This window comes from Zophobas morio, unplaced genomic scaffold (genome assembly GCF_036711695.1).
Source record: "Zophobas morio isolate AGI-343-1 ecotype UQ-CSIRO unplaced genomic scaffold, CSIRO_AGI_Zmor_V1 ptg000017l, whole genome shotgun sequence".
Taxonomy (NCBI): domain Eukaryota; kingdom Metazoa; phylum Arthropoda; class Insecta; order Coleoptera; family Tenebrionidae; genus Zophobas; species Zophobas morio.
Genome location: NW_026972122.1, coordinates 7,500,824 through 7,521,153, shown reverse-complemented (window position 1 = coordinate 7,521,153; position 20,330 = coordinate 7,500,824). Strand labels below are relative to the sequence as shown.

General features: G+C 30.5%; 1 protein-coding gene across 2 annotated transcripts in view; it reads right to left on the bottom strand.

Moving 5' to 3' along the window:
- Window positions 1-20,330, bottom strand: part of Cnk (connector enhancer of ksr) — a 45,530-nt gene that overhangs the window by 10,702 nt on the left and 14,498 nt on the right. For both annotated transcript variants that reach the window (XM_064057080.1, XM_064057081.1), the window contains exons 7-9: window positions 13,728-14,402; window positions 4,166-4,380; window positions 3,290-4,103 (exon numbers count right to left, since the gene is read on the bottom strand). In XM_064057080.1, the coding sequence (XP_063913150.1) occupies window positions 3,290-4,103; window positions 4,166-4,380; window positions 13,728-14,402 (1,704 nt within the window). The remainder of the gene's footprint in view (window positions 1-3,289; window positions 4,104-4,165; window positions 4,381-13,727; window positions 14,403-20,330) is intronic.

The following is a 20,330-nucleotide window of genomic DNA, read 5'->3' as shown; positions in this document are numbered from 1 at the left end:
GTTTTATTTTTTTTATTTTTGCTATTTTTCGGTTTTTCGATGTTCTGATTTTATAAATTTTTTTGCTTTGAATGTGAATTTTTTTAATTTCTGGATTTTTTAATTTTTCTAATTCTCAATTTTAGATTTTTCAGTTTCTCGGTTTTTTATTTTTCGTTTCAATTTTTGATCTGCAATTTTTTAGTTTTCATTTTAAATATGTAATAATGATTATAATAATAAAAAAACAGTTTTTTAATTTGACGATTTTAGCATTTTTTCATTTTTTAATTACTGGATTTTAAAACATTTGCATGTATACGATTTTTAATTTTTGAATTTCTCGATATTCAATTTTTCAATTTTTCGAACTTTCAATGTTACAGTTTTCGACCTTTTTGATTTTGCAATTTCTTGTTTTTTCAGTTTTCTATTTTTCAATTTCTTGGTTTTTTAATTTTTAATTTTTAGATTGTTCAATTTTTCGAATCAAAACCATGGAAAAATTGCAAAATTGTAAAAGTAAAAACGGATTGGAAAATCTAAAAATTGGAAATTAAGAACTTGAAACATTAAAGAAACGAAAAATTGAAATATCGAAGGTTAAAAATTGAGAAAGTCCAAAATCTCGAAATCAGATAATTGAGAAATCCAAAAATTGCAAAATTGAAACATTGAAATTGGAAAATACATATGAAAAACTGAATAAACGCTAAATTATACAATCGAAAAAATAAAGGAAATGAAAAAACGAAAAATACGAAAAATTGTGATCCTAAAATCGAGAAAGTGGAAACTGAAAAGTCGAAAAAATAAAAAATCAAAAACTTGAACAATTGAGAAAACGCAAATTTGAAAAATCGAAAAATTAAAAAATTTGGAGGTCGAAAAATTGAAAATTTTAAAGTTGAAAAAAACAAAAATTATGAAACCGAAGCACAGAAAAATTGAAAAATTCAAAACTTAAAGAAAATGAGGAAAAGTTAAAATTTTTCACTGTTTCAATTTTCCAAGTTTTGAATTTTTAATTTTTTTGATTTTGCAATTTTTCGCTTTAAAATTTCTCGAGTTTTCAATTTTTAATTTTTCAATTTTTCTATGCCTTAATTATTCATTTCTTCAAATTTTCGATTTTTCAATGTTCCGATTTTAGAATTTTTCCTTTTTTCAATTTTTCGATTTTCAATTTTACATTTATTTTTATTTCTTCTACTCTACGACATGCAAGTCTTGGAGGTTTTAATTTAAAAATTTTCAGTTTTTAATGAGTTTTCAATATCTAATTTTTCAATTTGTCATGTCTTCAATTTTTAGATTTGCAATTTTACGTTTCGGTTTTTCAATGTGCTCATTTTATCATTTTTCTCTTTTTTCAAAGTGAAATTTTCGAATTTTTACTAAATTTTTTCATTTTTTAATTATTTGATTTTCAATTCTTCGATTTTTCCACTTTTAGATTTTTTACTCTTTCGTTTTGTCAGTTTTAGATTTTTAAGTTTCTCGATTTTTTAAGTTTTCGTTTCTTCAATTTTTGATTTACAATTTTTCCAGTGTTCATTATAAATATGCAATAATAATTAAAATTAAAAAAAAAACTTTTTCAATTTTACGATTTCAGTTTCGATTTTTAAGTTTCTCGATTTTTCGTTTTTCGTTTCTTCAGTTCTTCGATTTACAATTTTCCGATTTTCCAATTTTTCAATTTTGCAATTTCTCGTTTTTTCAGGTTTCGATTTTTCAAATTTCGAATCAAAAAAATGGAAAAATTGCATAATTGTAAAGCTTTAAAATAATAATAATAATAATAATAATGAAATCAAGTACTTGAAAAATTGAAGAAATTAAAAATTAAAAAATCTAAACAAAAAATTGAGGCACTTAAAAATCGAAAAAACGAAATATTGTAAAATTGAAATATTGAAAATGAAAGATATCGGAAAATCGGATAATTGAGAAATTCAAAAACTGCAAAACTAAAAAATTATAAAATCGAAAGAAAGATTGAAAAAATTAAGCGAATGAAAAATAAAAATCAAGAATAACTTGGAAAATTGAGGAAACAAACAATTGAAAAATCGAAAAATTAAAAACTGAGAAACAGAAAAATTGAAAAATGAGAAATTGTAATATCGAAAAATTGTAAAATTGAAATTACAATTTTTCAATTTTCCAATTTTAGAATTTTTCCGATTTTCAATTATTCAATTTTAAAAATTTTTCATTTATTCAAGTTTTCAATTTTTAATTTTTCCACTTCTTGATATTTAATTATTTAAATTTTCGATCTTTCAATGTTACAGTTTTTCGACTTTACAATTTTGACGATTCTATAATTATTCGATTTTACAATTTTTGGGTTTTCCAATTCCGCGATTCGGCTCGTTTTCGCTTCTTTTCAATTTTTCGATTTATTAATTTTTTTAGATTTTCAAGTTTCTCACTTTTTAGTTTTTCAAAGTTTCAATTTTTCGATATTTCAATTTTTTTATTAAAAAAAAATGGAAAAATTATAATATCGTAAAACTGAAAAAACAAAAACGAAATTACGAAAAAATATAAAGTGAAAACTTTGAAAAATGTAAAAATTGGAAAACTGAGAAGCTGAAAAAATTGCAAGATTGAAAAATGACAAATCGAAAAATTGAAGTTGAGAAATTGAAAAATGGAAAAAATTTAAGTCAAAAAAACGAAAAATTGATATCGAAGAAAAAGAAAAACGAAAAATTGTCAGTTTTTCCATTACAAAATTTCATGATGACGTCATCAACATTTTTGCAAGGACGGTACTGTTTTCCCAAATTTTCGGAAAAATGGAATGTGAGTCGTCTTGATTTAATTAATAAATTGCCTCATTCATTATTTTTTTTAATCATCCTTTATAAGTAATTCTAAAAACTATGAGTGTATTAATAAACCACAAGTATAAAGTCATAATATTTTGAAAATAATAGGAGTATTAGGCAAAATTGTGAAATGATGTCAGTTTTTTGGGAGGAGATAAACCAATAGCACTTTTTTCATATTCTAGAGGTCGTGGCACATCGAGAAAACATGAAAGTGGCAAGTCCACATAGTGGTGCTGGTTGAGATTAATGGTACTAGCTGGTACTAGGTTTAAACTATGTGGAACTAACTTTTCACGGGCATTAAATAATGTCGAGGGATTACCATCAACAAAAGGCTTTTATTTCAATAATTGGATGGTGCTAGCTTTTTGAATGATGGTGCTTCTTTAGAACAACAAGGTACTACTTTTGAGTAAAACTCATTAACTTGGTATTGGCAAGTTGACCGACCCGCATAAACTTACCATACACAACGTCCGGCTTGATCAAATCCAAATTCAACAAAACATCCTCGCCCATATTATACGGATTCGTCTTCCTCTCTTCACTCTGCTTGATCATCAACTGCTCCAAAGTAACGAACCCCGCCAGATTGTCGTTGCCCTCCCTCTTGAACGACTTCTTCGGGAACGCCGGCACGTTGAAATCATTAATATTACACAAACTCGGATTGCTCGCATGCACATAATTCAACGGTTTGACCTTCAACAACTTGGCAGACGCAGACTTATCGTTCTCCTGATTCTTCCCCAAATTCTCGACCGTCAAGTTCGGCACGCTAACGTTCTGCACCGACTGCTGCAACTTCGGTATCTCCGACCTTGGCGCAAAAAACGCGACGTGTGATGTAAAATTTCCGGTGGTAACGCTACCGGGTTGACCATCGCTGGTTTTGATCTTCCTGTAGGATCTGAACTGTGCGGTGGGCACCGGAAGCGAGTTCTTCGAGTGGCTGCTCGATTTGTTGAAAAAGCGCTTCCTGTCGAGGCTCGTGCTGCCGCCAGCAGCGTCGTGCTTCTTCGACGTGAGTTTTTTAAGCGAGCCGAACTTCTTGATGCTTTCGGAGTTTTTCTCGGTTTCTACTTTCTTTGGTTTTTCGCTGTCGGACTCGTCGGTCTCGGAGTAGAGGGAGCCGTCGGTGACTTTTAGGCTGTCGTTGTTGAGGGTGGCGGCGGTGATCATTTCGATCCATGTTTGGAGGGTTTCGGGGTCTTCTGCGGAGAAGTAGAATACTGTTCCGGTGTGATAGACTTTGAAAGCGTTTGAACGCGATTTTACCTGGAAGATGTGAAGTGGGATTATTGTGATGAGTTTGGAGTTGGGATAAAATGAAAGCATACTTCACTGGCAACAGCTACTGTAAATCCAGAGAGAAAAATTAGGCATGCGGCTCGTGGATCTTCTTTCGTTTTGAAGCCGTAGAGGCAGCTTCCTAAGAGAACGAACCATCGTTTTTCCCAGTGGATGTTCTGGTTGTGTTTACTGCGTAGGCGTTGGTACAAGTAACCTTGAGTGTCGGGTGGGTTTAGGTCGTTGACGGTTACTTTTCGACGTTCTACGAAACGAAGAAATTGTCAATTAAACTTACCATTCGTACAAAAAGTGTTTTTTAATAATTCTTATGTTAATGTTATATGGTGAAGTGATAGTCATCAAAGGGAAAATACGATGTGAACATGAATAGTCGAACAATACATTCTATTGGCGGAAATAGAAGAGAAAAAATGTTAAATAATTCATGGACTAAAGGCGTGTACACACGTAACTGTACGCCTAACAAGCTTGAATGTCTGTTTGATAATTTTGCGCAAAAATTAATAACGCTGAATATACAAAAATGTTTATGGAACATTGTTGGTCAATTATGAAGAACAAATTTTCTTGCACCGCTAAGTACATAGATAGATTTTAAAATAATTAAAACACAAGTTGTCACTTGATTTTCTAGGAAGATCTCTGATGTGTTAAATACATCAAGCCCTCCTACAACTTTCTTTTCGAGTTCTCTTCCTGTATTAATTAGTTCGTGTTGGGTTTTCGTAAAGTGAAGTTCAAAAGTGTAAAAGTGTTTTAAAAATAGTTTACCATCTAGTATTTTGTGCCATTTTTAAAATAGAAAACGGCGAATAGTTCTGTAAAGTCTGTGGGACAACTGCAATTATTAAATTATTAATGTTACACAATTTAAATGGGAAAACTAGTTGTGAAATTAATTCTATAAATTCGCATACTAATATCAATTTTTAAAAAATAAATAAATAAAATGTGTAGATTTCATGCTGAAAGAAGTGTCATGTCAACATGAAAATACTGACATGCACAAAACAAACCTTACTAAAGATACCAGGCAAACTTTAAATTCCTCAATTCATAATGAAGACCATAAGAACAATTTTTAATTTGAATTATGCAGTGCATTTATATTGGCAAATACGTATACCTTTGAAGAAACTTAAAGACAAAACGTTGCGCTTATTCTTGGAGAGAAATTGCAACAATAATATTCCTGAAGAATCAACTTTAAGAAAGAATTACTTAAATTTACGATGACGAAAGTATTGTGTGACTTCATAGAAACTTAAGATTGGGAACATCCTAATTTTTGCTATTTACCCTATTTAGTTATTTTACATTGTATTTTTGTAGGTGATTAATAGAGTTAGAACAGATATTGGGGTTCACGATATTCGGATAGCAGTAGATGAAACTACAAATTCTAATGGGCAATACGTTGCAAACATTGTATGGGAAAATTATCTTTAGAAGCAGCTGGTACATCACATTTACTGGCATCGAAAATGTTGGAAAAAAACAATAATGTAACAGTGGCACGCTTTATCAATAAGTCGTTAGGTAATTATGAAAATACTTTATCCCAACTTAATTCATGTAACATGTTTGGGTTTACGCCTTAAGTATAGTAGCTGAAATTATCCGAAATCAATATGAAGATGTCAATGGTTTGATTTCCAACATAAAGAAAGTATTTCTTAAAGCCCATTTGAGGATCCAAGCCTTCCGGGAAGCTTACCGGCTCCAGAACCTGATCTGAGAAGATGGGGTTCTTGGATTGCAGCGGCAATATATTATTGCGATCATTTTGAGGATATAAAAAAAGTTCGTTTATTGCCATTCATAATTTTCTTGTGTAATTCTAAATTAAATGGAACATTTTAGGTTATCATGGAATTTGACCCACAGTGTCGGTGGTCGCAAAAGTTGAATTTGCTACCTCTAAATGAGTCGACATTTGCATGCGTCATGGCTGCTAGTGAAAAAAAGTATTTTGCAGTTAAGCCCCCAGTTCATAGCGAATAAAAAATCAGGATCTGATTTCAACTCAGCACCTTCGAAGATAAGTTAACCCATGATTAAAAACTGAACCAAACGTCAACCTCCGTTATAACCTCACATATCATTGATAAATTGACATTTGACAGCTTTCGAAATTATCAGAAGAGCGTTTCAGGCACGTGGCTGGTGCGCAAAGCAAACGAAAAATCATCCACCGGAATAGCATACCATGTCTTCTTGTACCATGATTTTAACCACGTTTTAAGTTTCTTGTTGTGAAAAGATGGCTATGTATATTAAGAAAAAAAAAGTAAAATATAAGCTCCGCCCACCCGCCCTATCTCAATTCTGATGATTATTTTTATTCGTCGTAAACCGAGGGCGGAGCTTAATTGTAAAATCCTTATTTTTCTACGAGAAATTACCATGTGAAATATGTTATGGAATTAGTGCTGCCTACCAGAAAAATGTCCCCCCTACTTCTGGGGATTTTTCTTCGACTAGGCAGCACTGCATTCAACCGCAATTTGATTGGTTGAAAACCCAACGTCAACGGCAACGTAGCGGCGAAAGTTAAAAGTTGGTCATCTCAAACGTCACACCAACGGCGTGCCAACTTTCAACGGCAATGTCAGCGGCAAGTTTATAAATCGACCTTTATTAGCCAGTGGCGCGAATAAAACGTGGATCAGCGTTAATTTCACTTTGTGTCTTTTGATAACAAAACAAGGGTTTGTTTAAATCTTTAGGCCCTCGGAAACACTTTCAATTTTTTGTCGATGTATTTCAAAAACACCTGTATGTATTGTAGTATGAAAAACATTTGTGTTTTTTATGTATGAAAGGCTGTTTCCGTTCAGCTGACTAACAGAATGTCACCAAATCCATTTTTGATTTTTTTGTTCAGGGTTCGAGCTATAATGAGTGATTCACCTTTAGAATTGGGCAGGTTTTAAATATACAATTAGCTCAATAATTAAATATATAGGATATTTTTAAATTACATGGAAAGAAAAAATCTGGTGAATTTAGGCATTCTAAGAAGGAAATAAAGGTATGTTACCGTAAAGTTTTTCGCACAAATATTTAACTTCGATGCTCATTACGCCATTTCCTTAATGTGTCCTATTTTTGTTAAATCTATGACTTCCTGAAATTCACACGTATAACGCTGTTTTATTTTTAAATTATCAGGATCGTTACGTTTTTAAATCATCAGGATACGGTGATATTTTTTTTATGTGGTTAACGATAACTTCGATTTAACCACAACAAGATATGTAACCAAAGTAGATATTAAAATTATTATTGCTACGCTAATCGGTACACTAATTGTCGACACGAAAATGTTTTCTTTATTAGCAAATTGGAAATACTTTTAGAAAAATGCGCCAATAAAATGTCGCACTGACGTAAAACGTACGGACGAACTTAGAGGGAAGAAACCACACCGGTCGTAGCGTCCCCAGGTTCGTCATTCTATTTTGTGAATCTTTTGTGGTTTATTCTAACAATATTTTTTTTTTGCATCTTTTCGCTCACGATTATGCACGATTCGATCATAAACATGTCTCAAGAAACGGCACAAGCCGCTGAAGGTAAGCGAAGAAAAAGGCTGTTGCCTCGGTGGGAATCGAATCCCACGCCTCCCGCTTTCCGGGCAGGTATCCTGACCACTAGACATCGAGGCCACTTATCTGTCTCCGTTTATCGACATGTTATTGTGCCGCCACACCGCATTTATAATATTCCTGAAAGCAATGTCACATTTCTTCTCAAGATCCCTCAGTGAACGAGACGAGCTTTTCTTAGACGTCAAACACCAAATTTTACAAACATCACTATGTCAAATATGAAATATGAGACATGTCAAAAACAATCGTAAAGTACGCGTTTTTTTTTTGTTAAAAATCCACTATCAACCGTTCACGATTGTTTCAAAATCGCGCAATCTATGAAAATCTGACAGTTTAGTTGGTACTATTGTGATTTGTCATAATAAATGTAAATATTTTAGGTAATAACTGATGAGTGATGACAACCGAATACTTAAAAAGGAATGTTATATGACAGGACTTGACGCTAACTTAACCAAATATATCTTGGCCTACTGTGTATTTAAAACAATCGTGAACCGCATATACCTGTTGCTTTGTGTTGGTAACACAAGACTTCCCCTATATTATCCATTCACGCTCTTTATATAGTAAAGTAGGCTTTGATATTTTTTCTTTAAGTTGGATAAACCGATTTGATGATTTAGTTTTTTGTCTGTCAGTAGTCTTATTGACATTTGCTTTGAGCTGGATTGCCACTTTTCTACTTCATTTATTAGATCAGAATTATTGGAAGCAATTTTTTAATCAAGCAAACAAATGTTTTAATTTTGTCAGCATAGATAATTTGTCATCGTGACAGATTCACAGATCTTTGCGACATTATTTAAAAAGAAAATGCCTAAAATAGTTTTACTGCAACAAAAAATTGCAATAAAAAGATGTTTTTTGTAGTTTCGAAAAGACAGGCCCGAACTTTCTTTCTAAGAAGTAACTATGAGGGTCTCGAACATATTTTCTGTAATGTAAAAATACGCTGTAAAATATTTTTTAATTTTTTTCTCACATTAGATTTCAAAGCATTTGGTTTTGTAGTTCCTGATTAAATCAATAATAAATATTATACGCCAAGTGAATCAAACATACGTTTATTCACGAGAAGATGTTGATATCACGAGCACGCAGTGCGAGTGAGATCATTTCTTCGAGTGAATAAATATGTTTGATTCACGCGGTGTATATATGTTTTTATTCCATTTTGACGAATTTTATTAATAAAATTTCAATAAATAAAAATTCGAATCGAGAAATCGTGTAAACTGCGAAACTAATTTTCGTGACAACCAGCTTAACAACCAGTTGTTTACATTTTTCTAAATTTGTGACACTGGCGGCATTTGTGTTTTCCTAGACAAAAATGTCTGGAATTTTGGAAGATAAAGACGAAAACGAAGTGTTTGTACCCTCAGCAGTCCTAGACGAAGCTTTGGAAGCTATCAATAAGGTGGTGCCAGCAAAATCCAAGCATTCATATGAAAAAGAGTATACGAATTTTTGTGAATGGAGGAAGCGAAAGCATGCAAAAGGAGTAGATGAAAGAATAATTTTGGCTTATATTTCGGAACGGTCAAAAAATGCTAAATCTTCATCACTATGGTCGTATTATTCCCAACTGAAGAAGATGTTATCTGTGAAGGAAAATATTGATATAAGCAGGTTTGTGACATCGCAATGATTAATATAAGGTTTAAAATATTCATTATTATAGATTTCATCAAGTGTCAGCTTTCCTAAAACAACAGTCTGTAGGGCACAGACCAAAGAAATCCAACGTGTTCACGCCCGAAGAAATGGAAAGGTTTTTAGATAATGCTTCTGATGATGAATATTTACTGCAAAAAGTAATTTTTGTCGTGGGAGTTGTTAGAGGATGTAGAATGGGTGATGTCGATTATAATTTCAGATCGCAATGAAGTTCAATTAGAAAGAGAGGTTAATATTTTAATGACGAATCTCCAATCCTGGTTTTCCACCAACAACATTTATATAAACTCTGAAAAAACACAAGTTATAAGATTTCGTAATCGCCAAAACACCTGTAAGTATATAGATCTCAAATGTTCAAATCTACAGCATAACACTGTCGACACCATAAAATTTCTAGGTCTTATGGTAGATACAAACCTCAACTTTAAGTCACATGCCAAAATACTGGTTCCAAAATTAAACTCACTGTGTTATCTTCTAAGAAATTTAAAGATAATTTTAAATATTGATCAATTGGTTAATATATACCATGCTCATGTGGAATCCAGAATTAGGTATGGTATTTGTTTATGGGGTGGGTCACCAAGCGCAGCCAATGTGTTTATTAGTCAAAAACGTGCCATCAGAACAATTGCCGGTGCAAGTAAACATACAAGCTGCAAAAGCCTTTTTAAAAAATTAAATATATTGACTCTTCCGTCATTATACATATTTGAAATGAGTGTTCACATTTATAAAAACCGACATAATCTAACGTATGTCCATAACGTACATAAAGTAAATACCCGACAAAAACATCAGATTCATGTTCCGTTTAAACGTTGTAATGTTGGTGTGTTAGCAACTGATTGTATGGGAGTTAGAATTTTCAATTACTTGCCAGTGAATATTCAAAATTGTCAGTTAATATCATCATTTAGGAAAAATTTAAAAGTATTTTTAACAGATAAATGTTATTATTCCCTAGGTGAATTTTTTCAAGGTTGATGGCATGTTGACAATATCATTTTGTCTTTTTGTTATTTTGCTTGTTAAATGTTTAGTTTTTAATTTTTAGTTTTAGTGTTTCTTTGTTTGTATTTTTTTCTTTTTGACTTGTCTTATATACTGTTATACATATATGTATCTGTGGAGACCAAATATATATATTATTATTATTATATTATAATTGGTGGCCATGTCAGTTGATGATGTTGAAGACAGGGGTAGCGTACTTGTAGTCCAAATTCCAGACACGAAGACATTATTTTGCCCATTCATCGGAAATTTGATATAAATTTGAATAATTGTAACTTTTATATTTCACACTACAATGACAAAGACTAATTCAATGTTAATATTTTTGGAGAAGAAATAAAAATCTGTTCTTAATTGAAATTTTTTAATTCACTGAACGCTTTGATTCTACTAGTGAATTCAAACGCTTTGATTTCACTAGTGAATCATGAACTCCTTATGAAGGTTACTATGGAGTTAATAAAGTCAGTTTAAATTGTCAAAATGGAATAAAATAAATTTGCGCATTCATTAAATTTTTTGAGTCACCCTGTATATCCGAATCCAAAAAATATGAATGGAATGATAAATTACAAGAAGAGACTCATCATATTTTGCAAATTTTAAATTGGATTATACGGCAAACTTTTGAGCCGACGTCATCAATTTTTTGGAGGGGATAAGCAAATATATTTGGACTAAAAATTTATTATGCTCTTTATAACCTTAAAACATTTGCAAGATTTCAAAGCATTGGGTTCTGTAGTTCCTGATTAAATCAATAAATTTACGCATTCATTAATTTTTGGGGTCATCCTGTATATGCAAATCCAAAAAACATGAATGGAATGATAAATCACAAGAAGAGACTCATCATATTTTATACAATTTAGATAGGATTTATTCAGCAAAATTTTGAGGTGACGTCATCAATTTTTTAGAGGGTTAAGTAAATATATTGTGATTAAAACGGTCCTGGTTTAATAACAAAAAAATATGGTTCGTCTATAAAACAAGCTCGTGTTAGACAAAGTATTCGTAAAAAAATATGTCGTTAAAAAATTTACGTATGCTGGTCCCGACTGCGATTATAGTTTAAATATTTTTAGAAAATCCTGTCATGGATGTAGAAACATTTGTGACAGCCAAAGAGGTTTTTTTGAGAAAATTATCTTTGAATTTAGACCAAATTTAAATAGACACTAGGCAACAGGCACATTTGGGCAAAAGAAAGAGAAATTAGGGTTAGGGCTTCAAATTTTGGACGTATTTACAAACTTAGACCAACTACAGCAATAGCTAAAACTGTGGAGTCTCTGTTGTACAGTACATTTAGAGGTAACAGTTATACATACTATGGACAGCAAAGTGAGGAAAAAGCTGTCAAGTGTTTTGGAATAAAAATAAAAATATAAAAACTGAACTGTGTGGCTTGTTTATTTCAAAACAATTTCCTTACTTGGCTGCTAGTCCAGACAGGGTTCTAGAAGATAGGAGTGCATTAGTCGAAATTAAATGCCCTTCAAAATCGCAAGATTTGTCTCCGGAAGAAGCGGTTAGAAAAAAGATAATCAAATTTTGTACATTGACAGACAGAGAATTGAAACTAAAAAAAAATCATGATTACTACTTTCAAGTCCAGGGACAAATGCTTGTTACGGGTATTTCACAAGTTTATTTTGTTGTATGGACACCCAATGGAATAAATATAGAAAAAAATTATAAAGACGAAGAAATATATGTAAAAAGATGGCAGATAAACTTGGCAGATTTTGCTTTGGCGCATTATTGCCCGAGATAATTGATTCAAGAAGAAAGAGGAACCTGCCTTTGCTAGAGATTTTTTTTTAAATAAATAAAATTTGTTTCTATTTTTCTATGTACTTTAATAATTTATTAGGAGTACATTTTTCATCACCAAGACTTGCGTATTTTTATTATAAACATATTTTGAAAATGATCTCTCGGCAAATGAAAACATATACGAGCACTTTTTCGAGTAAACAATGAAGGGAGAAGTTACTGGGCGTAGGGCTTTTTTAAAACACCTCCTTTCTGGAATAAGTAGTACACTTAGCTACTTATACGTGTTAAACAAAAGCTGTATTTTATATATTTTTTATTATTATTATAAATATGTTTATTAGTTTTATTAATTAAGAAAGCAAAATATAGATTAACAATAATATTACAATGAATTTTTAGTAATCATGTGTATTGAATTCAGGATCCTGAGTGGAGTAAAAATATTATAGTTCCCCAGTTTTAATTCGGTTTTATGATAGTACCTCATTGCGTAAAAGTTAATTTTCTTAACAATAGATTACTACGGCCGGTCCTGGCACCTTGTTATAAAGCTGAGTTCCTTGCCATAAATTAGAAAAATCAGCCGAGAACTCTAACAATCAGCTTATGGTAGAGCAGGCAATAAGGGTTTTACCTGAAAGTCGCTTCCGTAAATTTTAGTGGCGCTCCTATCGGCAAAGTACTGAACTAACTGCTCAAATTCTGTCGAATTGATACCCATTTTTTTCAATAACTGTTAGTTTTGGTTAAAAACTCTGCTAACCAATAGATCATTAATTTTCCTCTGATATTCCTGTTAAAATTATTCGACGTATTTTGCCTTAATTTGTGGTATATTTTGATTTTAATAAACACATTATTATTTGAACAAATTGTACCACTAACAAACATTTAATGATTCTGCGCCCTGTAAAAAGTGATGTTTTATCCATGTGCGAATTTTCAAGCGATTTTATGATGGTTATGACTCAAAAAACTTGAAAAGAAAACATAAAATGGTGCTTTTTTACGATATTTCTCAGCCATATTTTTTTAGTTGATTGAACTGGTCTCTGCGCCCTAGAATATGAAAAAAGCTGCAGTTTGATGTATGACACATCTATATTAATATCATTTTTTCATACAAAAAACCAAAAAAATGTTATACCTCGTCTAGCGAGTCCCCTTAACTTGGTCATTGCTACTGAAAACTGAAAGTATCGGCAGCAATGTTTATATTTCTGGCATATTTTTTAACCTTTAATTCAATAAAACATAACCTAACGAAAAAAGTTCAGGGAATTTTTATTCTTCTGCATCGAATACCAACAAGCTCACTAGATTTTCATGGCCAACCCTACTATATAAAGATCGTGAACGGATAATAAAGGGAATGTTTTCCATCTAGTAAACAAAACAAAACAAAGCAAAACAAAAAACTAAGTAACCGAGTTTTTACTAACACGAACGATATCACGAACACTACAGTAAAACAAATACTTACTTTGTGCGATAGTGTTCTTTTTCTTCCCCGACTTGTTCTTGTTAGAATAAATCATGGCACGTACTATTGAATTCGTCGGCGAAATCTTGCTATCACTCATGCTCTTCTGGACCTCAAAACTCGGCGAACTTTTATACCCAACCCCATCATTCTCCCCCGAAAAATCCTTCCCTTTCGGAGTCGACACCGTCTTCGGCTCAAAATATTTACTCGGCATCTTATTACCATCACTATTCACTTTATGCAAAGCCGGAGATTCCGGCGGCTTGAGTGTTATAGTTGTCGTTGACAATTCAACAGTATGCACAGTGGGCGGTCTCGTTTCGGGAAATTCGAACACTGTGCTCTTGGTTACTAAAATCGACTCGGATTTTAATTTTTCTGCTATGTTTGGCTTGGGCGAGTCGCTGGGATAAGCTGGTTTGTTCAAGTCGACTACTCCGAAAGTTCTTGGTGGAGGTTTTGGGGGAAGATCCAAGTCGACGTTTTCTTTGATTTCGGGAGGCTTTTCGATTGCGTGTGTCGTAACTGTACATTTGACTTCTTCGAGGACTGGCACGTTTTGGTTCAATGGCAAGTTTATGGCTTCTATGATGGGGATTCCGAGCTCGAATTTGGTTTCGGAGAAGGGTTCGATCGTGGGTTTGTTTTCAGGAATGAAAGCGTTACCATCGTCTGAAAATAACAACAAGTTGAATGTAAACTACTGTTCAATAGGTTAAAAATACTTGATGGAATCTTAGAGATTGTAGAACAAATTTGAATGAACATATTGGACACAGATATTTTTTTAGGCAAGTCTTTATGTTAGTTTATATTTCTCGTGATCCCAGATATTTTTAATAAGCAAGAGCAGTAAAACCAAATAAAGAAATATATTTTAATATCTAAATTAAAAATGGCTTATCTCATTTTTCTAAAATTTTGAGAACTGTTGTTATTAGTGTTACATTGTGAGTATCAGATATATGTATTTTTGTAACTACTAAAAAACTGATGACGTCATAAAAAAATATAAAAAAATCTCCCTTGATACTGTATACTCTTTTACTTGCAGTTCAATAATCCAGATCCGATTTTATTTTATACATATGTCGTCGGTCCTGATTTTTATCAGACAGATAATCTCCAAAACTACCGGATCGACTTATTATATACAGATAATTTTCAAATTAATATATCGACAATTATTTTGTCCTACGCCTTCAAGATTACTGTTGGCACCAAAAGAAGACATAAGCCGTGAAATGTGCTCTTTTGGCAATACATATTTTTTTAAAATTAATAATTTAATATTTGCAATTAAATTTAGTATTTAATTATTATTTTCATGTAGAAGAAATTTAATTTTCAAATTTCAATTCTTCACTACATTAACAAAAGCTAAAAAAAATCTCAAATTTGCTAAGAAAAATATTTTAGCATGAAGTATCTAGATTTGTTTACGCAAATAACTGTGTTAATAATTTCACCAAATTTAAAACAATTTGGGGAGACTTTTGTTCTATTTTTGGAAAATTCTGACCTGATCTGTTTTTGAGTTAATTTTGGGGCCCAGTTTTTTTTGAAAAATTTAAAACAATCTTGAAATTCTAGGTGTTCCTGTTTGGAAAGAATCTGAAAATGCTTAGGAGCCTCTAGTGTCTTTTCTTATAATAATTTAATTAAATTTCTTACAGGATATGTGATTTGCTAAAATCGGTCTTATTTTAACAGCTACTCAAAAATTAAATTAATTTTTATCACAAGCTTTCGTCAAAATATGACAAAATACATCAATGAATTCAGAAAAAAAAACTGCAGTAAAAAAATCTGTAAAAATGTACAGGGTGGCATTAAAAAAAAGTTGAATGTGGTAGACAAAAACAAATGAACGTCAAATATTAATTAATTAATCAAATCGTAGCATGTTTCAAACGATTTTATTTAACGTCACACAATGCTGTACTCTAAAAAACAGAAGAGCTACAGACCTGATTTTTTCGAACAAAAACAAAATTATTTAAAAAAATATGAATATCTAAAAATGTGACAGAAGACAGAGGGAAACGGGAAACCTGATTTTTCGTACTCTTGGGGTCATGAAACGTCGAGAAAACATGAAAGAGGCAAGTCGCCCGATGGACGGAATGGACGAAAAGGACGAAAAATACGAAAAGGGCGAAAAGGATTAAAAGGACCAAAAGAATGAAAAGGACCAAAAGGACGAACATGACGAAAAGGACGAAAAGAATGCAAAGGAAAAGAAGGACGAAAATAACGAAAAGGACCAAGAAGGACCAAAAGGACGAAAATAACGAAAAGGATTAAAAGGACGAAAAAGATTGAAATGCCGAAAGGGATTAAAAGGACGAAAAGGATTAAATGGAGCAAAAGGACGAAAAGGACGAAGAGGACCAAAAGGACGAAAAGGACCAAAAGGACGAAAAGGACGAAAAGTACGAAGAGGACGAAAAATACGAAAAGGACGAAAACAACTTAAAGGACGAAATGGACGAAAAATACGAAAAGGACGAAAAAGACTGAAAGGACGAAAAGGACTAAAAGGACTAAAAGGACGAAAGGGACGAAAAATACGAAAAGGATTAAAAGGACGAAAATAACGCAACGGACGAAAAGGACCAAAAGGACGAAAATGACAAAAAGGACGAAAAATACGAAAAGGACGAAAAATACGAAAAGGACGGAAAATACGAAAAGGACGAAAAGGATTATAAGAACGAAAAGGACTAAAAGTACTAAAAGGACGAAAGGACGAAAAGGACGAAAAATACGAAAACGATTAAAAGGACGAAAAGGACTAAGAGGAGTAAACGGATTAAATGAACGAAAAGGACTAAAAGGACGAAAAATACGAAAAAGATTAAAAGTACTAAAAGGACGAAAAAAACGAAAGGGACGAAAAATACGAAAAGGATTAAAAGGACGAAAAGGACTAAGGGGATTAAAATGATTAAAAGGACTATAAGGACCAAAAAGACGAAAAGGACCAAAAGGACGAAAAGGACCAAAAATACGAAAAGGACTGAAAGGACTAAAAGGATGAAAAGGACGAAAAATACGAAAAGGATTTTTTGGTTTTCTGATTTCTCGATTTTAGAATTTTTCGATTTTTCTATTTTTAAATTTTTAACGTTTCTAAATTTTCGATTTTTCATTTTTTTTATTTTCTCTTTTCTCGATTTTTCAGTTTTTCCATTCTTGGGTTTTCGATATTTCTGTTTTGAGATTTTCTAAGTTTTAGAGTGTTCGATTTTAAATTTTCAATTTTTTGACGTTTCCATTTCTCGATTTTTAAATTTTTCGTTTTTTTTATTTTTCCATTTCTCGTTTTTTCGAGTTTTCAGTTCCTGGATTTTTTTATTTAACAATTTTTAAAATTTTTAAATTATAGATTTTTCAATTTGTTTTCGACATTTCGAACAATCGATTTTTGTTTTTTTTTATTTTATATTTCTCGATTTCCGTCTGCTCGAGTTTTCTATTTCCCTTCTTCTTTCCATGTTTCGAGTTAGGAATGTTTCAATTTTTTTATCGATTTTTCGAAATTATAATTTTGCTATTTCGATTTTTCAAATTTTCGATTTTCCAATTTTTGACATTTTATTTTTGGGATTTCTCAATTTCCCGATTTTTTAATTTTTCGATTTATGGATTTATCAATTTTTCGATATTTCAGTTTTGGAATTTTTCAATTTTTCGATTTTTCAAATTTTAAGACTTTCAAATTTTTGATATTTGGATTTCTTGATTTCTCAATTTTTCGATACATATTTTAATTTTTCGATTTATCGCTTTTTCGATTTTTCTGTTTCACAATTTTTGCAATTTTTAAATTCTAGATTTTTCAATTTGTTTTCCATTTAGACTTGTGGATTTTAGATTTTTCTGTTTTTAAAATTTTTGATTTTCCAATTTTTCAATTTCTCGAGTTTTCGACGTTTTGACGACTCGATTTTTCGATTTTTTTAATTTAAAATTTTTCTGTTTTTCGATATTTCCTTTTTCGATTTTAGGCCATTTCGATTTCTGGATGTTTAAAATTTTTTATGGATTTTTCGAAATTATATTTCTATTTCGATTTTTTAAATTTTCGAATTTTCAAATTTTCGATTTTCCAATCTTTTGAGATTTCATTTTTGGGATTTTTAATTTCCCGATATTTTAATTTTTCGATTTATCGATTTATCAATTTTTCGATATTTCAGTTTTGAAATTTTTTAATTTTTCGATTTTTTAAATTTTTATAATTTTCAATTTTAAGACTTTCAATCTTTTGATGTTTCGATTTCTTGATTTTTCAATTTTTCGATATTCTAATTTTTCGATTTTTCAGTTCTTGGATTTTTCTGTTTCACAATTTTTGGAATTTTAGATTTTTCAATTTGCTTTCCATTTTTAAACTTTTCGATTTTAGATTTTTCGATTTTTTAAATTTTTGATTTTCCAATTTTTCGATTTCTCGAGATTTCGAGGTTTTGAAGACTCGATTTTTCGATTTTTTTAATTTAAAATTTTTCTGTTTCTCGATATTTCATTTTTCGATTTTAGACCATTTCGATTTCTGGATGTTTAAATTTCTTTATGGATTTTTCGAAATTATAATATTTCTATTTCGATTTTTTAAATTTTCGAATTTTCAAATTTTCGATTTTCCAATCTTTTGAGATTTCATTTTTTGGATTTTTAATTTCCCGATATTTTAATTTTTCGATTTATCGATTTATCAATTTTTGGATATTACAGTTTTGAAATTTTTTAATTTTTCGATTTTTTAAATTTTTATAATTTTCAATTTTAAGACTTTCAATTTTTTGATGTTTCGATTTCTTGGTTTTTCAATTTTTCGATATTCTAATTTTTCGATTTTTCAGTTCTTGAATTTTTGTTTCACAATTTTTCGAATTTTAGATTTTTCAATTTGTTTTCCATTTTTAAACTTTTCGATTTTAGATTTTTCGATTTATAAAATTTTTGATTTTCTAATTTTTCGATTTCTCGAGATTTCGAGGTTTTGACGTCTCGATTTTTCGATTTTTTTAATTTAAAATTTTTCTGTTATTCGATATTTCATTTATCGATTTTGGGTTATTTTGATTTCTCGATTTTTCATCTTCTTGATTTTCCTATTTCTCGATCTTTTCATGTCTCGATTTCCGGATATTTCAATTTTTATTTTTTTTTATTTTTCGATTTTCTAATTTTGCAATGTTTCGATTATTCAAATTTTCGATTTCCCAATTTCTTGACATTTCAATTTTGTTTTCCATTTTTAAACTTTTCGATTTTAGATTTTTCGATTTTTAAAATTTTTGATTTTCCAATTTTTCGATTTCTCGAGATTTCGAGGTTTTGACGTCTCGATTTTTCGATTTTTTTAATTTAAAATTGTTCTGTTATTCGATATTTCATTTATCGATTTTGGGTTATTTTGATTTCTCGATTTTTCATCTTCTTGATTTTCCTATTTCTCGATCTTTTCATGTCTCGATTTCCGGATATTTCAATTTTTATTTTTTTTTTATTTTTCGATTTTCTAATTTTGAAATGTTTCGATTATTCAAATTTTCGATTTCCCAATTTCTTGACATTTCAATTTTGAGAATTTTCAACTTTTTGAAATTCTAATTTTTCGATTTCTCGCTTTTTCGATTTTTCAATTTGTTTTCCATTTTTGGACTTCTCGATTTTAGATTTTTCGATTTTTAAAATTTTTGATTTTCCAATTTTTCTATTTCTCGAGATTTCGACGTTTTGATGACCCGATTTTTCGATTTTTTTAATTTAAAATTTTTCAGTTTTTCGATATTTCATTTTTCGATTTTGGGTTATTTTGATTTTTCAATTTTTCGATATTCTAATTTTTCGAGTTCTCGGTTTTTCGATTTTTCAATTTGTTTTCCATTTTTAGACTTCTCGATTTTAGATTTTTCGATTTTTAAAATTTTTGATTTTCCAATTTTTCGATTTTTCGAGATTTCGACGTTTTGATCACTCGACTTTTCAATTTTTTTTATTTTAAATTTTCGATATTTCATTTTTCGATTTTGGGATATTTTGATTTCTCGATTTTTCATCTTCTTGATTTTCCTATTTCTCGATCTTTTCATGTCTCGATTTCCGGATATTTCAATTTTTATTTTTTTTTTATTTTTCGATTTTCTAATTTTTCAATGTTTCGATTATGCAAATTTTCGATTTCCCAATTTCTTGACATTTCAAATTTGAGATTTTTTAATTTCGAGAATTTTCAACTTTTTGAAATTCTAATTTTTCGATTTCTCGCTTTTTCGATTTTTCAATTTGTTTTCCATTTTTGGACTTCTCGATTTTAGATTTTTCGATTTTTAAAATTTTTGATTCTCCAATTTTTCTATTTCTCGATATTTCGACGTTTTGATGACCCGATTTTTCGATTTTTTTAATTTAAAATTTTTCAGTTTTTCGATATTTCATTTTTCGATTTTGGGTTATTTTGATTTTTCGATTTTTCATCTTCTTGATTTTCCTATTTCTCGATTTTTCATGTCTCGATTTCCGAATATTTCAAGTTTTATTTTTTTTTATTTTTCAATTTTCTAATTTTTCAATGTTTCGATTGTT